Raw genomic sequence first — 17,757 nt, 5'->3', positions numbered from 1 at the left:
AAAGAACAAAATCTTCCTGAAAACTGAGGAAAAGGAGACCCCTGTTACAATAGAAGCAGAAATTATAATACTACTATTACCAAAAGTTATGTAGAAACTAGATAATAAACAAAATATTGAAACTGCCACATGACTGATTCTTGCTGCTTATAGTAAAATTCTATAATGCTATATTGCAGAAAGGACTATTAAATAAAAACAATCCAGGACTTCATAGTTTTAAAAATTCTCAGACTCTCAAAGTGGTAAAAGATGCTAAAATTAACAAATAGTCTTTGAGCAAAGATCAAAGCCAGTGCACTGCCAGAAAAACACGGTCCAAAAATGAAGCCCAGGTTGTGACAAATCTTTTAAGACTCAGAAAAAAACAAAGACGATGCCTCAGAATACTTTTCATACAGAAAAAAAGCTCTCTAAAGAGAAAAGAGCTGTGCCTCACAATTCCTCTCAAAGGACTGCTTAGGAGTTTAAGAAGGTTGCCCCTCAGCCATCTCAGAAAGGACTCAAAGAGATTTTGCAGGTGTAATTTGTAGACAGGAGGACCAAACAAGTTTTTACAATAAAAACGAAAGCCACAAAATTTTTAAGATAAAAATTTTCTACAGAGAGGATTCTTAGGTGTTAGCATTCTATTTTTGACCTGGGAGGTAAATTAGGTTACAGATATGGGCTTTGGGAGAATTCACTAAGCTGTATATTTATGTTGCGTGCATTTCTCTGACTTGAGTTATACTACACAACAACAAATTTCATATTTTTAAAAAATGCTGGGTTCAGTCACCACCATGATTCCTTGACTCTTTGAGTCTGCACATAAACATGTGAAATTTGAGACATCTGTTACACACACAAGCAGAGATGTGAAGGTGAAAACTGGATATACAGGTAAACACTCCATCATTGACTATCCTAGCCCCCCCCCCAACAAATGCATTACCTTGTTTTATTTTCTTCACAGCTACTAATCATTATTTGAAATTATCTTTATTTTGTTCATATGCTACTGTCTCCCCCTACTAGAAATTTAAGCAAATACCACACATCTCCTCTGCTTATTTGTTGCTTGAGAATGACTTCATTGATATCCCTAATTCTTTTTCCCTTTATGATCTGACTTTGCAGATTCCTACCTTTAAAAAAGTAGAGTATATTTCCCTATCCCTTGATTCCAAGTTTTTCATATGACTTGCTTTGGTCAAGTCTCAAAATACCTTGCATATTGCAGATTACTCTCTTCTGCTTCTGCTGTGACTATGAAAAGGACATGCCAGAGGTGGCCCGCTGGTCCCAAGAAGAGGATGAGACACCCAGCCAAACAGGAGTAAAACGGACACCCAATCTACACTCATATGATCAACCCAGACAAAAAGAGCTGAGCATGACTTAGATCCACTGCTGCTGCTGCTGCTAAGTCACTTCAGTCATGTCCAACTCTGTGCAATTCCATAGACGGCAGCCCACCAGGCTCCCTGGTCCCTAGGATTCTCCAGGCAAGAACACTGGAGTGGGTTGCCATTTCCTTCTTCAATGCATGAAAATGAAAAGTGAAAGTGAAGTCGCTCAGTCGTGTCCGACTCTTATCGACCCCATGGACTGTAGCCCACCAGGCGCCTCCGTCCATGGGATTCTCCAAGCAAGAATACTGGAATGGGTTGCCATTTCCTTCTCCGTAGATCCACTGTTTCCCAGTCAATCTACAAACTTGTAAACTTTGATAATAATCATTGTTTAATAAAAACTGAATTTGGGAGTAGTTTGTTACACAGCAATAGTTAATTGATATGCAGACATTGGATATTTGCAGATATTGGAATACTGATATTCCAAAGAATAGCAAGGAGAGATAGAAAGCCTTCTTAAGTGAACAATGCAAAGAAATAGAAGAAAACAATAGAATGGGAAAGACTAGAGATCTCTTCAAGAAAATTAGAGATACCAAGGGACTATTTCATGCAAAGATGGGCACAATAAAGGACAGAAATGATAAGGACCTAATAGAAGCAGAAGAGATTAAGAAGAGGTGACAAGATTATATACAGGAACTGCATTAAAAAAAAAGGTGTTAATGACCTGGATAACCACAGTGGTGTGGTCACTCACCTAGAGCCAGATACCATAGAGTGTGAAGTCAAGTAGGCCTTAGGAAGCCAAACTATGAACAAAGCCAGTGGAGGGGATGGAATTCCAGCTGAGCTATTTCATATCCTAAAGATGATGCTGCAAAAATGCTGCACTCATTGCCATCAAATTTGGAAAACTCAGCAATGGCCACAGAACTGGATAAGATCAATTTCATTCCAGTCCTAAAAAAGGGCAATGCCAAAGAACGTTCAAACTAAACCAAAATTACACTCATTCCACACACTAGCAAGGTAATGCTCAAAATCCCTAAAGCTAGGCTTCACCTGTACGTGAACTGAAAACTTCCAGACGTAGAAGTTGGATTTAGAAAAGGCAGAGGAACCAGAGATCAAATTGCCAACATCTGCTGGATTATGAGAAAAGCAAGCGAATTCCAGAAAAACATCTACTTATGCTTCACTGACTACACTAAAGCCTTTGACTGTATGGATCAGAAAAAACTGTGGAAAATTCTTAAAGATATGGGAATACCAAAACACCTTACCCGTCTCCTCAAAAATCTGTACGCAGGTCAAGAAGCAACAGTTAGAACTGGACATGGAACAACAGATTGGTTCAAAACTGGGAAAGGAGTACATCAAGGCTCTATACTGTCACCCTGCCTATTTAACTTACTTGCAGAGTACGTCATGCTAAATGAGGGGCTGGATGAAGCACAAGCTGGAATCAAGATTGCTAGGAGAAATATAAAAAACCTCAGATATGCAGATAACACCACCTTAATGACAGAAAGTGAAGAGGAATTCAAGAGCCTTTTGATGAAGGTAAGAGAGAGTGATGAAGTTAACTTAAAATTCAATGTTCAAAAAACAAAAATCATGGCATCCAGTCCCATCACTTCACGGCAAATAGATGGGGAAAAAGTAGAAGCAGTGACAGGCTTTATTTTCTTGGACTCCAAAATCACTGTGGATGGTGACTGCAGCCATGAAATTAAAAGACAATTGCTCCTTGGAAGAAAAGCTATGAAGAACCTAGTGTATTAAAAAGCAGAGGCACTGCTTTGCCAAAAAGGTCCACAAATTCAAAGCTATGGTTTTTCCAGTATTCAGGTACAGATGTGAGAGTGGGACCATAAAGAAAGCTGAGCGTTGAAGAATTGATGCTTTTGAACTGTGGTGCTGGAGAAGACTCTTGAGAATCCTTTAGACAGCATGATCAAACCAGTCAATCCTAAAGGTAATCAAGCCTAAATATTCATTGAAAGGACTGATGCTGAAGCTGAAGCTCCAATACTTTGGCCACCTGATGCAAAGTGCCAATTCATGAGAAAAGACCCTGATGCTAGGAAAAACTGAGGGCAAAAGGAGAAGAAGGGAACAGAGGACAAGATGGTGGGATGGCATCATCGACTCAATGGACATGAGTTTGAGCAAACTCCAAGAGATAGTGAAGGACAGGCAAGCCTGGCGTGCTGCAGTCCACGGAGTTGCAAAGTATCAGACACAACTGAGCAATCGAACAACAGTACTTGTATATTTCAGTGCCTAGAACAATGCCTGCAATACAGTAAGAGCTAAATATTTTAAATAAATTATTTAATTCAAAAGGAAATGGACAAGGAATAGCCAAAGAGGTAAGGAAAATCAGAAGAATGAGGTGTTACAAATGCCAAGAGAAAAATGTTTTAAGAAAGAAGTGATCAAAAGGGACTAATGGTGCTGAGGTCTATTAAAACAGTATTGAGCAGTATTTACTTCCTATGGCAATGTGGTGATCAGTGGTAGCATTGAGAAAGAGGGGAAGCCAGACTGGAATGAACAGAATTTAAAATGGTAACAAATAGCTACAAGGAAGAAAATTCCCATGGCCCCAAACTATCAGTCTCCTCTATGCCATCCTACCATCTTCCTTGAAGATTTCTTTCGTTTCTGATTACTTGATCTTGGTTATCAAACCTATGGTATTTCTCCTGCAAAGAATAGGAATGTTGTACTTTCAAGCATAACTGTTTTCTTTCTCATCTCACAGAACACAGGGTCATATAATAAAAATTAAAGGAAAAAAAAAAACAAAAAAAACTCTTTCTGCACTACCCCATGCTTTAACTAACTGGCTAATGCAGATCAATCACTGATCATCAGTCAAAAAGCTAGGATGCTCACCTACAAAATAAAAATCAACTACGCAATTTCATTCTCCCAAAACATTATGTGACTTCCCTGGTACTTCAGTGGTTAAAAATTCGCCTACTAATGCAGAGGACATGGGCTCAATCCCTGGTCTGGGCAGAGTCCACATGGCACGGGGCAGGTAAACCCATGTGCCACAACTACTGAAGATTCACATGCCCCAGAACCCATGCTTCACAAAACAGGAGAAGCCATCTCAGTACGAACCCTGTGCACTGAACTAGAGAGTAGCTCCTACTTGCCAAAACAAGAAAAAGCCCATGCAGCAAAGAAGACACTGTGTAGCCAAAAATAAATAAATTAATTTAATTAAATTTAAAATAAAACACTATGGATTGACAAATGACGATGGACTCCTGATGGATTCAAGTACTGAGAATACTGTACTCAAAACTGATAAGCCTCAATTTATACTCCATGGTTGAAGATTTATGTTATTTTTCCTACTTCAGTGTCTTGTTTTGGAACATCCAAGGTATTTCCAATATGATGTCATTTGTATAAATACAACTGAATTCAACAAAGGCTATTTCAACTTAATTGAAAAACCATTTCATATTTTATACAAACTGGCATCCTCTACAGTTCCTTAATAAATATGTATATATAACTAAAAATAAGCCTTAAATTTTTTTAACATACCATATTTTTCCATGTGCTCTTTTCCAGCATTCCCAAACATCTGAGGAGCAACTGGGCTGGGAGATAATCCATACTTATTGACCATGACTTCAACATGTTTATCAATTGGATTAACCTTATTTTGAATCTAAGAGAGAAGAAAAAAATTTTTTCATAAGTACTCGACATGATACGTATCTCTTTCAACTATTACAGTGTTTAAGATGTTTGTTAATTAGAAGTGTAGAGTAAGCCAAAAAGTGACAGTATGACTAAAATCAGTCATTCAATTAAAAATAAATAATTTTTAAGTAAAAAAAAAAAAAGAAACATGTATAAAGAATCCCATTATGTGCAAATAACTGCTAAATGTTCTGGGGATAAAACAATAAACAAAACAGATAAATTCCCGGCTCATCTAGCATTCATATTTGAAGGAAGAGGGAATAGAAAGTAATGAGGATGAAAATGATTAAAATGTAAATAATAATGCTCTTCAGTTCAGTTCAGTTCCGTTCAGTCACTCAGTCGTGTCCAACTCTTTGCAACCCCATGATTTGCAGCACGCCAGGCCTCCCTGTCCATCACCAACTCCCAGAGTTCACTCAAACTCACGTCCATCGAGTCGGTGATGCCATCCAGCCATCTCATCTTCTCTCCCCTTCTCCTGCTGCCCCCAATCCCTCCCAGCATCAGTCTTTTCCAATGAGTCAACTCTTTGCATGAGGTGGCCAAAGTACTGGAGTTTCAGCTTTAGCATCATTCCTTCCATAGAACATCCAGGACTGATCTCCTTTAGAATGGACTGGTTGGATCTCCTTGCAGTCCAAGGGACTCTCAAGAGTCTTCTCCAACACCACAGTTCAAAAGCATCAATTCTTCTGCGCTCAGCTTTCTTCACAGTCCAACCCTCACATCCATACATGACCACTGGAAAAACCAAAACCTTGACTAGACAGACCTCTATTGGCAAAGTAATGTCTCTGTTTTGGAATATGCTATCTAGGTTGGTCATAACTTTCCTTTCAAGGAGTAAGCGTCTTTTAATTTCATGGCTGCAGTCACCATCTGCAGTGATTTTGGAGCCCCAAAAAATAAAGTCTGACACTGTTTCCACTGTTTCCCCATCTATTTCCCATGGAATGATGGGACCAGATGCCATGATCTTCATTTTCTGAATGTTGAGGTTTAAGCCAACTTTTTCACTCTCCTCTTTCACTTTCATCAAGAGGCTCTTTAGTTCCTCTTCACTTTCTGCCATAAGGGTGGTGTCATCTGCATATCTAAGGTTATTGATATTTCTCCCGGCAAACTTGATTCCAGCTTGTGCTTCTTCCAGCCCAGCATTTCTCATGATGTACTCTGCATATAAGTTAAATAAGCAGGGTGACAATATATAGCCTTGACAGACTCCTTTTCCTATTTGGAACCAGTCTGTTGTTCCATGTCCAGTTCTAACTATTGCTTCCTGACCTGCATACAGATTTCTCAAGAGGCAAGTCAGGTGGTCTGGTATTCCCATCTCTTTCAGAATTTTCCACAGTTTATTGTGATCCACACAGTCAAAGGCTTTGGCATAGTCAATAAAGCAGCAATAGATGTTTTTCTGGAACTTTCTTGCTTTTTCCATGATCCAGCGGATGTTGGCAACTGGATCTCTGGTTCCTCTGCCTTTTCTAAAAACCATTAATTATTAGAGAAATGCAAATCAAAACTACAATGAGGTACCACCTTACACTTGTCAGAATGGCCATCATTAAGAAGTCTAAAAATAACAAATTCTGAAGAGGCTGTGAAGAAAAGGGTACCCTCATATCTATCCCCTGTTGGTGAAGATGTAAGTTGGTACAGCCACTATGAAAAACACTATGGAGGTGTCTCAGAAAACTATAAACAGAACTACGATATAATCCAGCAATTCCACTACTGGGAATATACCCAGACAAAACTATAATTCAAACAGATACATGCACTACTATGTTCATAGCAGCATTGTTCAAAATAGAGAAAACATGGACACAACCTCATGTCCATCAAAAGATGAATGAATGAAGAAGATGTGGTACGTATGTACAATGGAACACTACTCAGCCACAAAAATGTGTGAAATAACGCTATTTGCAGCAGCAACATCGATGTAACTACAGAATATCATACCAACTGAGGTAAATCAGAAAGAAAAGAAAAATACTATGATTCCACTTATATGTGGAGTCAAAAATATGGTGCAATGAGCCTATCTACAAAACAGAAACAGATTCAAAGAACTAGAGGATAGACTTGTGGTTGCCAAAGGCCAGGAGGAGGGAGAGGGGTGGACTTCGAGTTTGGGGTTGGTAGACGTTACGTTTACAACAAGATCCTAATGTATGGCAGAGAGAACTACATTCAATATCCAGTGATCAATCATAACGGAAGAGAACAAAAAGTAGAGTGTATATATGTGCATAATTGAGTCACTTTGCTGTACAGCAGCAATTGGCAAAACATTATAATCAACTATGTGTGTGTGTTAGTTGTTCAGTCATGTCCAACTCTTTGTGACCTCATGGACTATAGCCTGCCAGGCTCCTCTGTCCATGGACTTCTCCAGGCAAGAATACTGGACTGGGTTGCCATGCCCGTCTCCAGGGGATGTTCCCAATTCTCCAATTCAAAAAAACTCAAAAAAAAAAAAAAAAGATTAAGAGGGACTTCTCTGGTGGTCTAGTGGCTAAGACTCCACACTCCCAATGCAGGGGAGCCAACTTTCATCCTGTCAACTACAAACTGGCACTTGCCAAAAGCATTTGCCAGCAACTGAACAACAAAACAAAGGCATTTGCCATCTGTCTCTGTGGAGGTTGAGCCTGTGCTGCTGCATCTGTCGACCTTTAGCACTTCCCCTAGAGTGAGCTCAGGGTGGAGTGAGGCACTCTGTGCTCCAGAGAATCTGGTAGAACAGATGTTTATATAGTTAGATCTTTTCAGATGATCCCAGTCTTTGCATCTCTTCATGTGTAGAAAAGCACTAAATCCCTTCAGGGTGACATCAGCTCCTTCTGACCAGCAGAAAACCTTTTGTAAAGCAAGCGCTTGACTGCACTGAACTCCCACTTCACCAAAATCATATATTGACCTTGTCCGACTGCCTCTTTGGAGCAGTCTCTCAGAGCTATCTGAGGTACCCGCTCCTGGACTGCAGTCCTGATTTTGTCCCAAATAAAACTTAACTCAAAACTCTCATATTGTGCATCTTTTCAGTCAACAACCCCTAGTCGGGGAACTAAACCCCACATGCCTTAACGAAAAGAGCCCACACATCATAATGAAGATCAAAGATCCTGTGTGCAGGGTCTAAGACCCGGTGCAGCCAAACAAATGAATAAATATAAAAAATAATATTAAGAAAGAATAGGCTTATGCAAGGAGAATTAGTTAGTTAGATATGATAAGCAACTTGCCAATCCAAAGGATAAAGATAAAATCAGTTGATAAATGGGTCCCGTGGAATCTGTGAACACAGAAATCTTTAAAATAAGTATATAAAATTATGTTTGGATTTCCATCAGTGGAAAGTTTTTCTGTCAAAAGAAGTCTAAAAAAATTTTTTTAAATATGGAAAATAATATCTATGTTGAAAGGGATGTTAATGAAAACAATTATATACACTTCTGCTTTTAGCCATGATGGACTACAGAAACCAGATTTACCCTTCTATCTTAAACATTTAAAAACTTTAGCAAAATATACAAAGTGACTGTTTTCAAACAATGGACAACATAAAGCTTAGTACAGGGATCTCTGAAAGAACTCACAGAGAAGAGAGGGAGAGCTCTCTGAAAATCTGGAGAGCTCCCCTTGAGTCTTTAGTGAATCAACACATGAATATGAGGAAACTAATAAGACCAGGGAAAGAGTCACTGAAAAGGAGCAGGCACAATAATTCCCAATGTTCCCGTAGGGCCAGGAATAGTTTTATTCTCAAAACCACAATGGAAAGATCTCCTAACACAAAAAGCATCAATGGAATCCTGAGGTTACTGTTTGAATAGCAGCTTCCGTTCAGCCTTGGAATAATAAGGACTGTTCTGGATTCTGCCTACCAAAACACAGAAGCAAATCTCAAAGGGATCAAACCACTTCTAAAAAACAACTATCCCAGAACAAACTCCTAAATAGTTAATGGAATACAAAAATTCCGTTAACACCCAACAAAGCAAAATTCATAATGTCTAACATTCAATCACAAGTTATGAGGCATGCAATGAAATGAAGACTACAACCTGTAAAGAATGGATTAATCAATCAATAGAAATGATACAGATGACAGAATTGTTTTAATGTTAAACAATTACTATAAATAAACTCCACTAAAACAATTACTGTTAGGGGAAGCACACTGACTGAAACCACCCACTCTGGCCAGGCACCATAGTAATCATTTGTGTGAGTTATTTTACAACAGGAGGTCCTGATAAGGAACACAGAACTAATAAGCCACCATTAACCGGAAGAGTTTGGGAAAAGTCAAAAGGTGTCTGACCACCTCCCAGAATCCTTTTCACTGGCATCCATCTTGGCTGAGCAATGTGTGCACCACCAGGAAAGACTGAGTCTTTGGCCAATCAAAGAAGGATTGGCCAAAGACAACCCAGAAACTAATCCCATCACCATAAAACTTGAGACTGAAAGTTTTGCTGAGCAATTCTCCTGGGTTCCTTTACCCTACTACTCTCTACCTGGGTGCCCCTTCCCCATAAAGTCATATTGCTTTGTCAACACGTGTGTCTCCTCAGATAATTCATTTCCAAGTGTTAGACAAGAGCCCACTCTTGGGCCCTGGAAGAGGTCCCTCTTCCTGCAACATTACTATAAACATACTCCATTTGTTCAAGGTAAAAAAGCATGAACATGACAAAGAAAAATATGGAAGATATAAAAAAGAGTCGAAATTTTTTTAGAGCTAAAATATATATTGTCTGAAAAGTAAACTCAATGAAATTAACAGACTAAACAATGCAGCACAGATTAGCAAACCTGAGCAAGTAACAAATTAAAACACGAGGAGGAAAAAAAACTTAAAAAAAATGAACAAGATCAGTGAATTGTGGAACAACAATCAAGAAGTTTAGAGATATTGTAACTGGAGTCAGGAAAAGAGACAATGGAGAGAGACAAAAGTCAGAAAAAAATAGTTTAAGCCATAATGGATGAAAAATTTTCAAATCTGATGAAAACTATAACTCATATAGCCAAGAGCCTCAACAAACCCCAATAACACAAAACATGATAAAACTACACCAAGGTACATCATAATAAAACTGTTTGAAACCAGTGAGAAAGAAAAATACTAAAAGTAACCAAAGTAAAATATACATTAAGTATAGGGGAACAAAAAATAAGAATGATAACAGACTTTAAATTGAAAACAGTGAAAGCCAAAAAGACAGTGAACCAAGATAAAGTAAAGCTGACAGAGAGTTCTGTACTCAGCAAATATATCTTTCAAAAAAAAGGTAAATAAAGACCTAGTAGAACTCACAGACATTGAGAGAATATATCACCAGCAAATCAGTACTATATGAAGTGGTAAGGCAGATTTTCCAGGCAGAAGGAAAATAATCCTAAAGGAAATTCTGGATCAATAATACAGGAATAAGGAGCACTGAAAATGATAAACATATGGAAAAAAATATAAGGGTTCCTTTTTTAAGAATTCGTTCAAAAAATAATTCATGAGGGACTTTCCTGATGGTCCAATGGCTGAGAATTTGCCTGCCAATGCAGGGAACAGGGGTTTGATCCCTGGTCTGGAAGGATTCCACGTGCCTTGGGGTAACTGGGCCCATGCACCGCAACTACTGAACCTGGGCTCTAGAGTCCATGCTCTGCAACAAGGGAAGTCACTGCAATGAGAAGCCCACATACTAGAGTAGCCCCCGTTCTCTGCAACTACAGAAAGCTCATGTGCAGCAATGAAGACCCAGTGCAGCTATAAATAAAATTTTTTAATTAAAATTTAAAAATATTGACTATTTAAGACAAAAAGCCCCACTGAGGAGGGGCTTATAACATGTATAGTAAAATGTGCTTCTAGGAAGAGGCAACCAAAAAAACACTTTGTAAGATTCATGTAACATACTACAGTGAACAGTCATAACATTATTTAAAGGGGGTTTGTGAATAAGTTAAAGATGAATGTAAACCCTAATGAAACCACTAAAAACAAAGCTCCAGAGGTATAGTTAATATGATCATAAAACAGACAAAATAAAATTATAAAGAATTCTCAATGAACAGAAAAGAAGACAAAGAGGAAAAAAGGAATAAAGAAGATATTGAACAAAAGAAAACAAGTAGAAAGATGGTAGATTTAAATCAGTGGTTTCCTAGTAAATATTTAATAGGCTCATGTTGGATGAAGGAGGTCTTACTGATAGTATTTGTTGATTTTGGGGGTGTAAATAATCCTGCAGTGACCAATTTGAATATGCTAGCATGATGTCACTGAAAGCAAAGATAGGAAAAAAAAAGGCATGCATAATCAGATCTTGCAAGCTGGTACAAGCCAGGAGGCATCAGTTTCAGCTAAGCACCTCTGGATCAAAAGACCTGGTCTCAGTTGTATCTGCTGCTGCTGCTAAGTCACTTCAATCGTGTCCGATTCTGTGCGACCCCATAGACGGCAGCCCACCAGGCTTCCCCGTCCCTGGGATTCTCCAGGCAAGAACACTGGAGTGGGTTGCCATTTCCTCCTCCAATGCATGAAAGTGAAAAGTGAAAGTGAAGTCGCTCAGTCGTGTCCGACTCCCAGCGACCCCATGGACTGCAGCCTACCAGGCTCCTCCATCCATGGGATTTTCCAGGCAAGAGTACTGGAGTGGGGTGCCATTGCCTTCTCCAACAGTTGTATCACTAACTGCTAACTTGGTCGTATGGCACTGGGTAATTACTTCACTTTGGGCTTTATGGTTTCACTTTACCGGTACAACATCTTCAGGGCCACCTCTAACTAAAACATTGTCTAAATTACTTCTGTCCTACAGAAATACTAGCTTGAGGATGGTGGGAGGGAAAAAAGGGATAAAAAAAAGACAGAACTGCTTGAGAAAGTAAAGATATTATGTACAAGAATGTTGACTGGAGCACTGTAACAGCAAAACAAAAAAACAAAACACGTATAAAATTAAAAGTAAACCATCTAACCAGAAAAGCAGAAGGGATCAATTGAAAACCTTATGGCCATGAAAAAGGATACTAGAAAGTTGTTAAAAATAAGGAAGTTTATCATTCATTTGATGTCTGACAGAAAACAACAAAATTCTGTGAAGCAATTATCCTTCAGTTAAAAACTATAATAATTTCTTAAAAAAATAAGGAAGTTTATCAACATGTTCAAACCAGGAAATCTGTCCATTTGTAACGTGAAAGAGCAATATGTATAAAATTTTTCATCTTCTTCACATACATGTCAAATTTTTTTAACATTGTTAGTATGTATGTGTGTGTAGTGTAGTACATGAATATATTTAGATACCTTTATAAATATGGAAAAAAGAAAGGACATATAAATATACTGGTTACCTCTGAAGAATAGGATTAAACAAGCAGAAAATGACTTTTAACATATATACTTTTGAACAATATTAAACAATCAGAAAACGACTTTTAACATATTTACTTTTTAAAATTGCCGGACTATGGATGAATTTTACTATTTTCTAGTTTTAATAAAAGTTATCAAGGTATCTACCATTAACTACGAAAGAAAAACATCTATTTATTATGTGACATAAATATTAAGTGCCTCTGTTAGCCAATCACCTAACCATCTTATTTGGCATCTTTTCCTGTTGCCACCCTGCAATCCAGTTTTTCAAACTGTCCCCTGAACCTACTATATTCATTCCAACATTCATGACTTGGCTTATGATGTTTTATCCCATAACTAGAAACAACTTGTCTTCCTTGATCTTTAATTGTGTATGTATGTGCTTGGTTGTGTCCAGTTTTTTGCAACCCCATGGACTATAGCCTGCAAGCTCCTCTGTCCATGGAATTCTCCAGGTAAGAATACTTGAGTGGGTTGCCATTTCCTCCTCCAGGAGGATCATTAATTACCTTTATTTTATTATTATTCTTATTTATTATATAGCAATTTTAGGGAATTCCCTCTCAGTCCAGTGGTTAGGACTCCACGTTTTCACTGCCAAGGGCCAGGTTCAATCCCTGGTTGGGGAACTAACATCCCAAAACCTACACCACACCACCAAAAACAAAAAAAAATTGTTACTATACCTTAATTATATTTAAGACCCAACTTAGCTTAAACCATTTTCTTAAAATGCTCTCTAAGGGAAAATGGGAAATAGCTTCTGTTGATTGGAAGGCCTGTGATGTTCCAACCACTCTTTTGATTCTAAGAGATAATATTACATGGATTTAAATTAATATGGGGTAGAGGTCCTTTAATGTTAAAACACAGAAAATTGAATGAGATTGATCTCATGCATTAGGTAACAATATAATCCCAAGTGAAAGGCTAAAAGTCTTCAACTCATTTTCTAACAATGATTCTATTTTTATAATGTAGCACCTTCTACAGGAAAATCTGAATTTACCAGAGAGATCAGTTCCTAGATACTCATATTTTAAAGAATCATTAAGTATATAATTAAAGAAACAACTCCCCTCTTGGGGAAAACATATATAGATAAGAAATTATACACTTAACACTGGAGAAACAAAACTAAAAAGTAGAAACCATTACCAAATGATTATTACTAAAATTAAGACTACTTTTAAGATGAAGAGACTATGGTTTAACTAAAATGGTGGTGGGCGAGTGTCTCGAAGTCATATCTGACAAGGACTGTAGCCCACCAGGCTCTATCTGTGGGAATTCCCAGGGAAGAATACCGAAGTAGATTGTCATTTTCTTCTCTGGGGGATCTTCCTGTACCAGGGATTGGCATCTCCTACATTAGCAGGCAGATTCTTTACCACTGAGTCAACGAAGGAAACTCTTAACTAAAATACAACTCTTTAAAATGATGTCAATAACCAAATTTACAGACCCTTAGTCTTAAAATTGTCAAAAAATTCATTTAGAAGTTGCTTCAAATTGCTTAAAACACTCATTTAATAATTTTCTAATTACTTTTTCACAAATAGAAGGTAAAATTATTCTAAAGCTAATGTGTCCAAACTCAATATCCATAGATACACAAAAAGAATGTCTATAACCTGTGTTGTACTGATAGTCTCCATACAAAGAAAATACTAAAAGAGAATTCCCTGGCAGTCCAGTGGTTAGGAATCTGTGTTTTACTGCTGATGACCCAAGTTCAATCTTTGGTTGGAGAACTAAGATACCACAAGCCATGCAGTGTGGCCCCAAAACAAAGATATTAAACCCCACTATTCTCTTTACTTTTGTATTGCTTTTTTTTCTTTTGTTCTGCAGTTCACTGTGACATATCTATATATGAGTTTCTTTTTATTTATTCTACTTTGGAGTCACTGGAATTTCAATCTATAGATTAGTGTCCTTTGCCAGTCCAAGTTATATGCTAACCATTATCTCTTCAAATAATACCTATACCCTACAAAATAACCAGAAAACTATTAACAAAATGGCAGTAAGTCTATGCTGCTGCTGCTGCTGCTAAGTCGCTTCAGTCGTGTCCGACTCTGTGCGACCCCATAGACGGCAGCCCACCAGGCTCCCCCGTCCCTGGGATTCTCCAGGCAAGAACACTGGTGTGGGTTGCCATTTCCTTCTCCAATGCATGAAAGTGAAAAGTGAAAGTGAAGTCGCTTCAGTCGTGTCGGACCCTTAGCGACCCCATGGACTGCAGCCTACCAGGCTCCTCCATCCATGGGATTTTCCAGGCAAGAGTAATGGAGTGGGTTGCCATTTCCTTCTCCACAGTAAGTCTATACTTAACAATAACACCTTAAATGTAAATGGACTAAATTCTCCAATCAAAAGACACACAGTTAATAACAGATTTTTTAAAAACACCTAACTATATGCAGCCTGTAAGAGACTCACTTCAGATGTAAGGATACCACTGACTAAAAGTGAAGAGATGGAAAATGATAGTCCACACAACTGCAAACCAAAACCAAGCTACAGTAGATATATACTGATGAATTTTGAACAACATGAGTGTTGGGGCACTGACCCTCCATGCAGTTGAAAAGCTGCATATAATTTATAGTCTGCATATAATATATAATTTATAAGTGCAATTCCTCCATATCCATGGCTCTTCCATATCTTCGGTTCCACATCAGTAAGTTCAACCAACTGTACTACTGTAGTATTTGCTGCTGAAAAATAATCCATGTAAAAGTGGACCCATGCAGTTTAAACTTGTATTGTTCAAGGGTTGACTGTACTTACATCAGACAAAATAGACTTTAGGACAAAGACTGTACTAAGAGACAAAGAAGGTCATTATACAATGATAAATGAGTCAGACCAACAAGAGGGTATAACATTTGTAAATATTTGTGCACCCAACATAGCGGCACCTAAATACATAAAGCAAATATTAACAGATCTAAAGAGGGAAATAGATAGCAATACAATAATAGTAGGAGATTTTAATACTCCACTTTCATCAATAAACAGATCATTTAGACAGAAAATCAATAAGGAAACACCAGCCTTAAACAAGATACTACACAAGATAGATTTAACAGAGACTTGTAGAACATTCTATTCAAAATCAACAGAATACACATTCTTCTCAAGCACACACAAAATGTTCTCCAGGATAGATCATACGTTAGGCCACAAACAAGTCTTAAGAAATTTAAGACTGAAATCACAGGAAGCATCTTTTCAAAACACTGTGGTTTAAAAGTAGAAAACAATTACAGAAAGAAAACTATAAAATTCAAATATGTGGATATTAAACAACATGCTACTGTACAACCAATAAGTCAAAAAAGAAATCATAAAGTACCTTGAGACAAACAAAAATGGAAATACAATACATCAAAATTTGTAGGATGCAGTAAAAGCAGTTCTAAGAGGGATATTCAAAACAATGCTTACATTAAGAACAAGAAAGATCTCAAATAAACAACTTAACTTTTCTCTCAAGAAACTAGAAAAAAAGGAATAACCGAAGCCTAAAATCATTAGAAGGAAGAAAATAACAAAGATTAGAGAGGAAATAAATGAAATAGAGGCTTAAAAGAAAATTAAAAAGATAAATGAAACTAACAGCTAATTTTCTGAAAAGATAGACAAAATGCCTATGCCCTATTTTCTCTCTCACCACTTCTCCCCATTAATTCCAATTATCCATTTATTATAACATCACACTATTCTCCATATATCATAACTTCCTGCTTATTTTCAAACTTTTTTCTTTCTAGAGTGTACTCTAAATAATTATTTCTAGTCCCATTTCACTAGAAATTCTTTTTTAATCATGTATAATTGGCTATCAAACCTATCTTTTGAATTTTCAATTTTAAATATTTCATTTTTATTCTATAAATCCTATTTGGTATTTTTCAAAGCCTACAATATCCCTTTTTGCAGTTTCTTATACCCCTGAGGTATTTTCAAGCTTTTCTTTTTTTTAAGCATAGTTCAGTTCAGTCGCTCAGTCGAGTCCGACTCTTTGCGACCCCATGAATCGCAGCACACCATGCCTCCCTGTCCATCACCATCTCCCAGAGTTCACTCAAACTCACGTCCAGTATGCCTAAATCTGTATCCAATGTATCTAGCTTTAGAGGTCTGCAGAGATCACTTTTTACCGTTCCTTTTTTCTCCTGGTCCTCAAATATGGTACCTTGTTTCTTTAACACTTGGTTATCTTTAATTGCAGGTCCTTGAAAACTTACTTGAATAGATCTCAAAGCCTAGAAGGAAGATGCTTTCCTCCAAAAGAAAATTTGCAGTTGCTTCTGTTGAGTGCAACTTAATGGTAGAAAGTAATTGGTACCAAACTGGAACCAACTTAGACTCAATTCATGTGCTGTATTGTACTTAGTTGCTCAGCTGTGTCCAACTCCGTGCCACCACATGGACTGTAACCCACCAGGCTCCTCTGTCCATGGGGATTCTCCAGGCAAGAATACTGGAGTGGATTGTCATGCCCTCCTCCAGGGGATCTTCCCAACACAGGGATTGAACCCAGGTCTCCCACATTGCAGGCGGATTCTTTACCAGCTGAGCCTAAGTCCAGACTCAATTCATAGCCTGATGTTTCTTTCACCACCCAGGTAAATGAGCATTTTGGCAGCAGTCCCAGATAAAAATAGCCTTTGGTTTCTTAATTCTCAGTGAAAAGTTTTCTGGTTATTTTGTCCTCTTTTTTTCTCCCTTGCTCAGCTCAGTGCCAAGGCAATTCTCCCTGTAATCTCCTGAAGGGAAAAAGAGGATGTAGGGGATCAGATCAGATCAAAGGGGGCAATTTTACTTTGTGTTCACCTTTACCTAAAAGGTTTACCCCTACAGAGTCCACCCAGTTAAAGGTGGAGAGTGGGTATTAAATTTCTCATCTTCGGAGCACCTGAGCTTCGACTACTTTCCCCTTCATCCTAGGGGGCCATCAAAATGGAAGGTCAAGGCTTCCTGATCAAAGGCCTCTGAGGCAAAAACAATTTCTAATGCTGATCTTAATTTTCTGGCATTCACCTGCAGTTCCTCTCCTGTTAGTTCTTCAGTGTCTTCAGGGTATCTTATTTCTATTCCATTCAAATATTTCAGTTGTGATCATTAGGAGAAATGATTTAAAAACCTGACTTGTCATTATGGAAAACAGAAGTCCCACTTTATTGACACTCTTCAGTTTGCTGAATGGAATTAATTTTTTAATGAATGAATAAAATTTGAATGTTTCAAATT

The 17,757-nt window shown here is 37.7% G+C and overlaps 1 protein-coding gene across 5 annotated transcripts in view; it reads right to left on the bottom strand.

The window, feature by feature from the left end:
* Positions 1–17,757, bottom strand: part of SCP2 (sterol carrier protein 2) — a 118,574-nt gene that overhangs the window by 85,303 nt on the left and 15,514 nt on the right. For all 5 annotated transcript variants that reach the window (XM_086388838.1, XM_086388827.1, XM_086388830.1 and 2 more), the window contains one exon: positions 4,917–5,043. In XM_086388838.1, the coding sequence (XP_086244964.1) occupies positions 4,917–5,043 (127 nt within the window). The remainder of the gene's footprint in view (positions 1–4,916; positions 5,044–17,757) is intronic.

This window comes from Bos grunniens, chromosome 3, assembly GCF_055505025.1.
Source record: "Bos grunniens cultivar Pamir isolate PY7600 chromosome 3, Bosgru_T2T1.0, whole genome shotgun sequence".
Lineage (NCBI taxonomy): Eukaryota > Metazoa > Chordata > Mammalia > Artiodactyla > Bovidae > Bos > Bos grunniens.
This window is presented reverse-complemented; position numbering and strand designations above follow the sequence as displayed.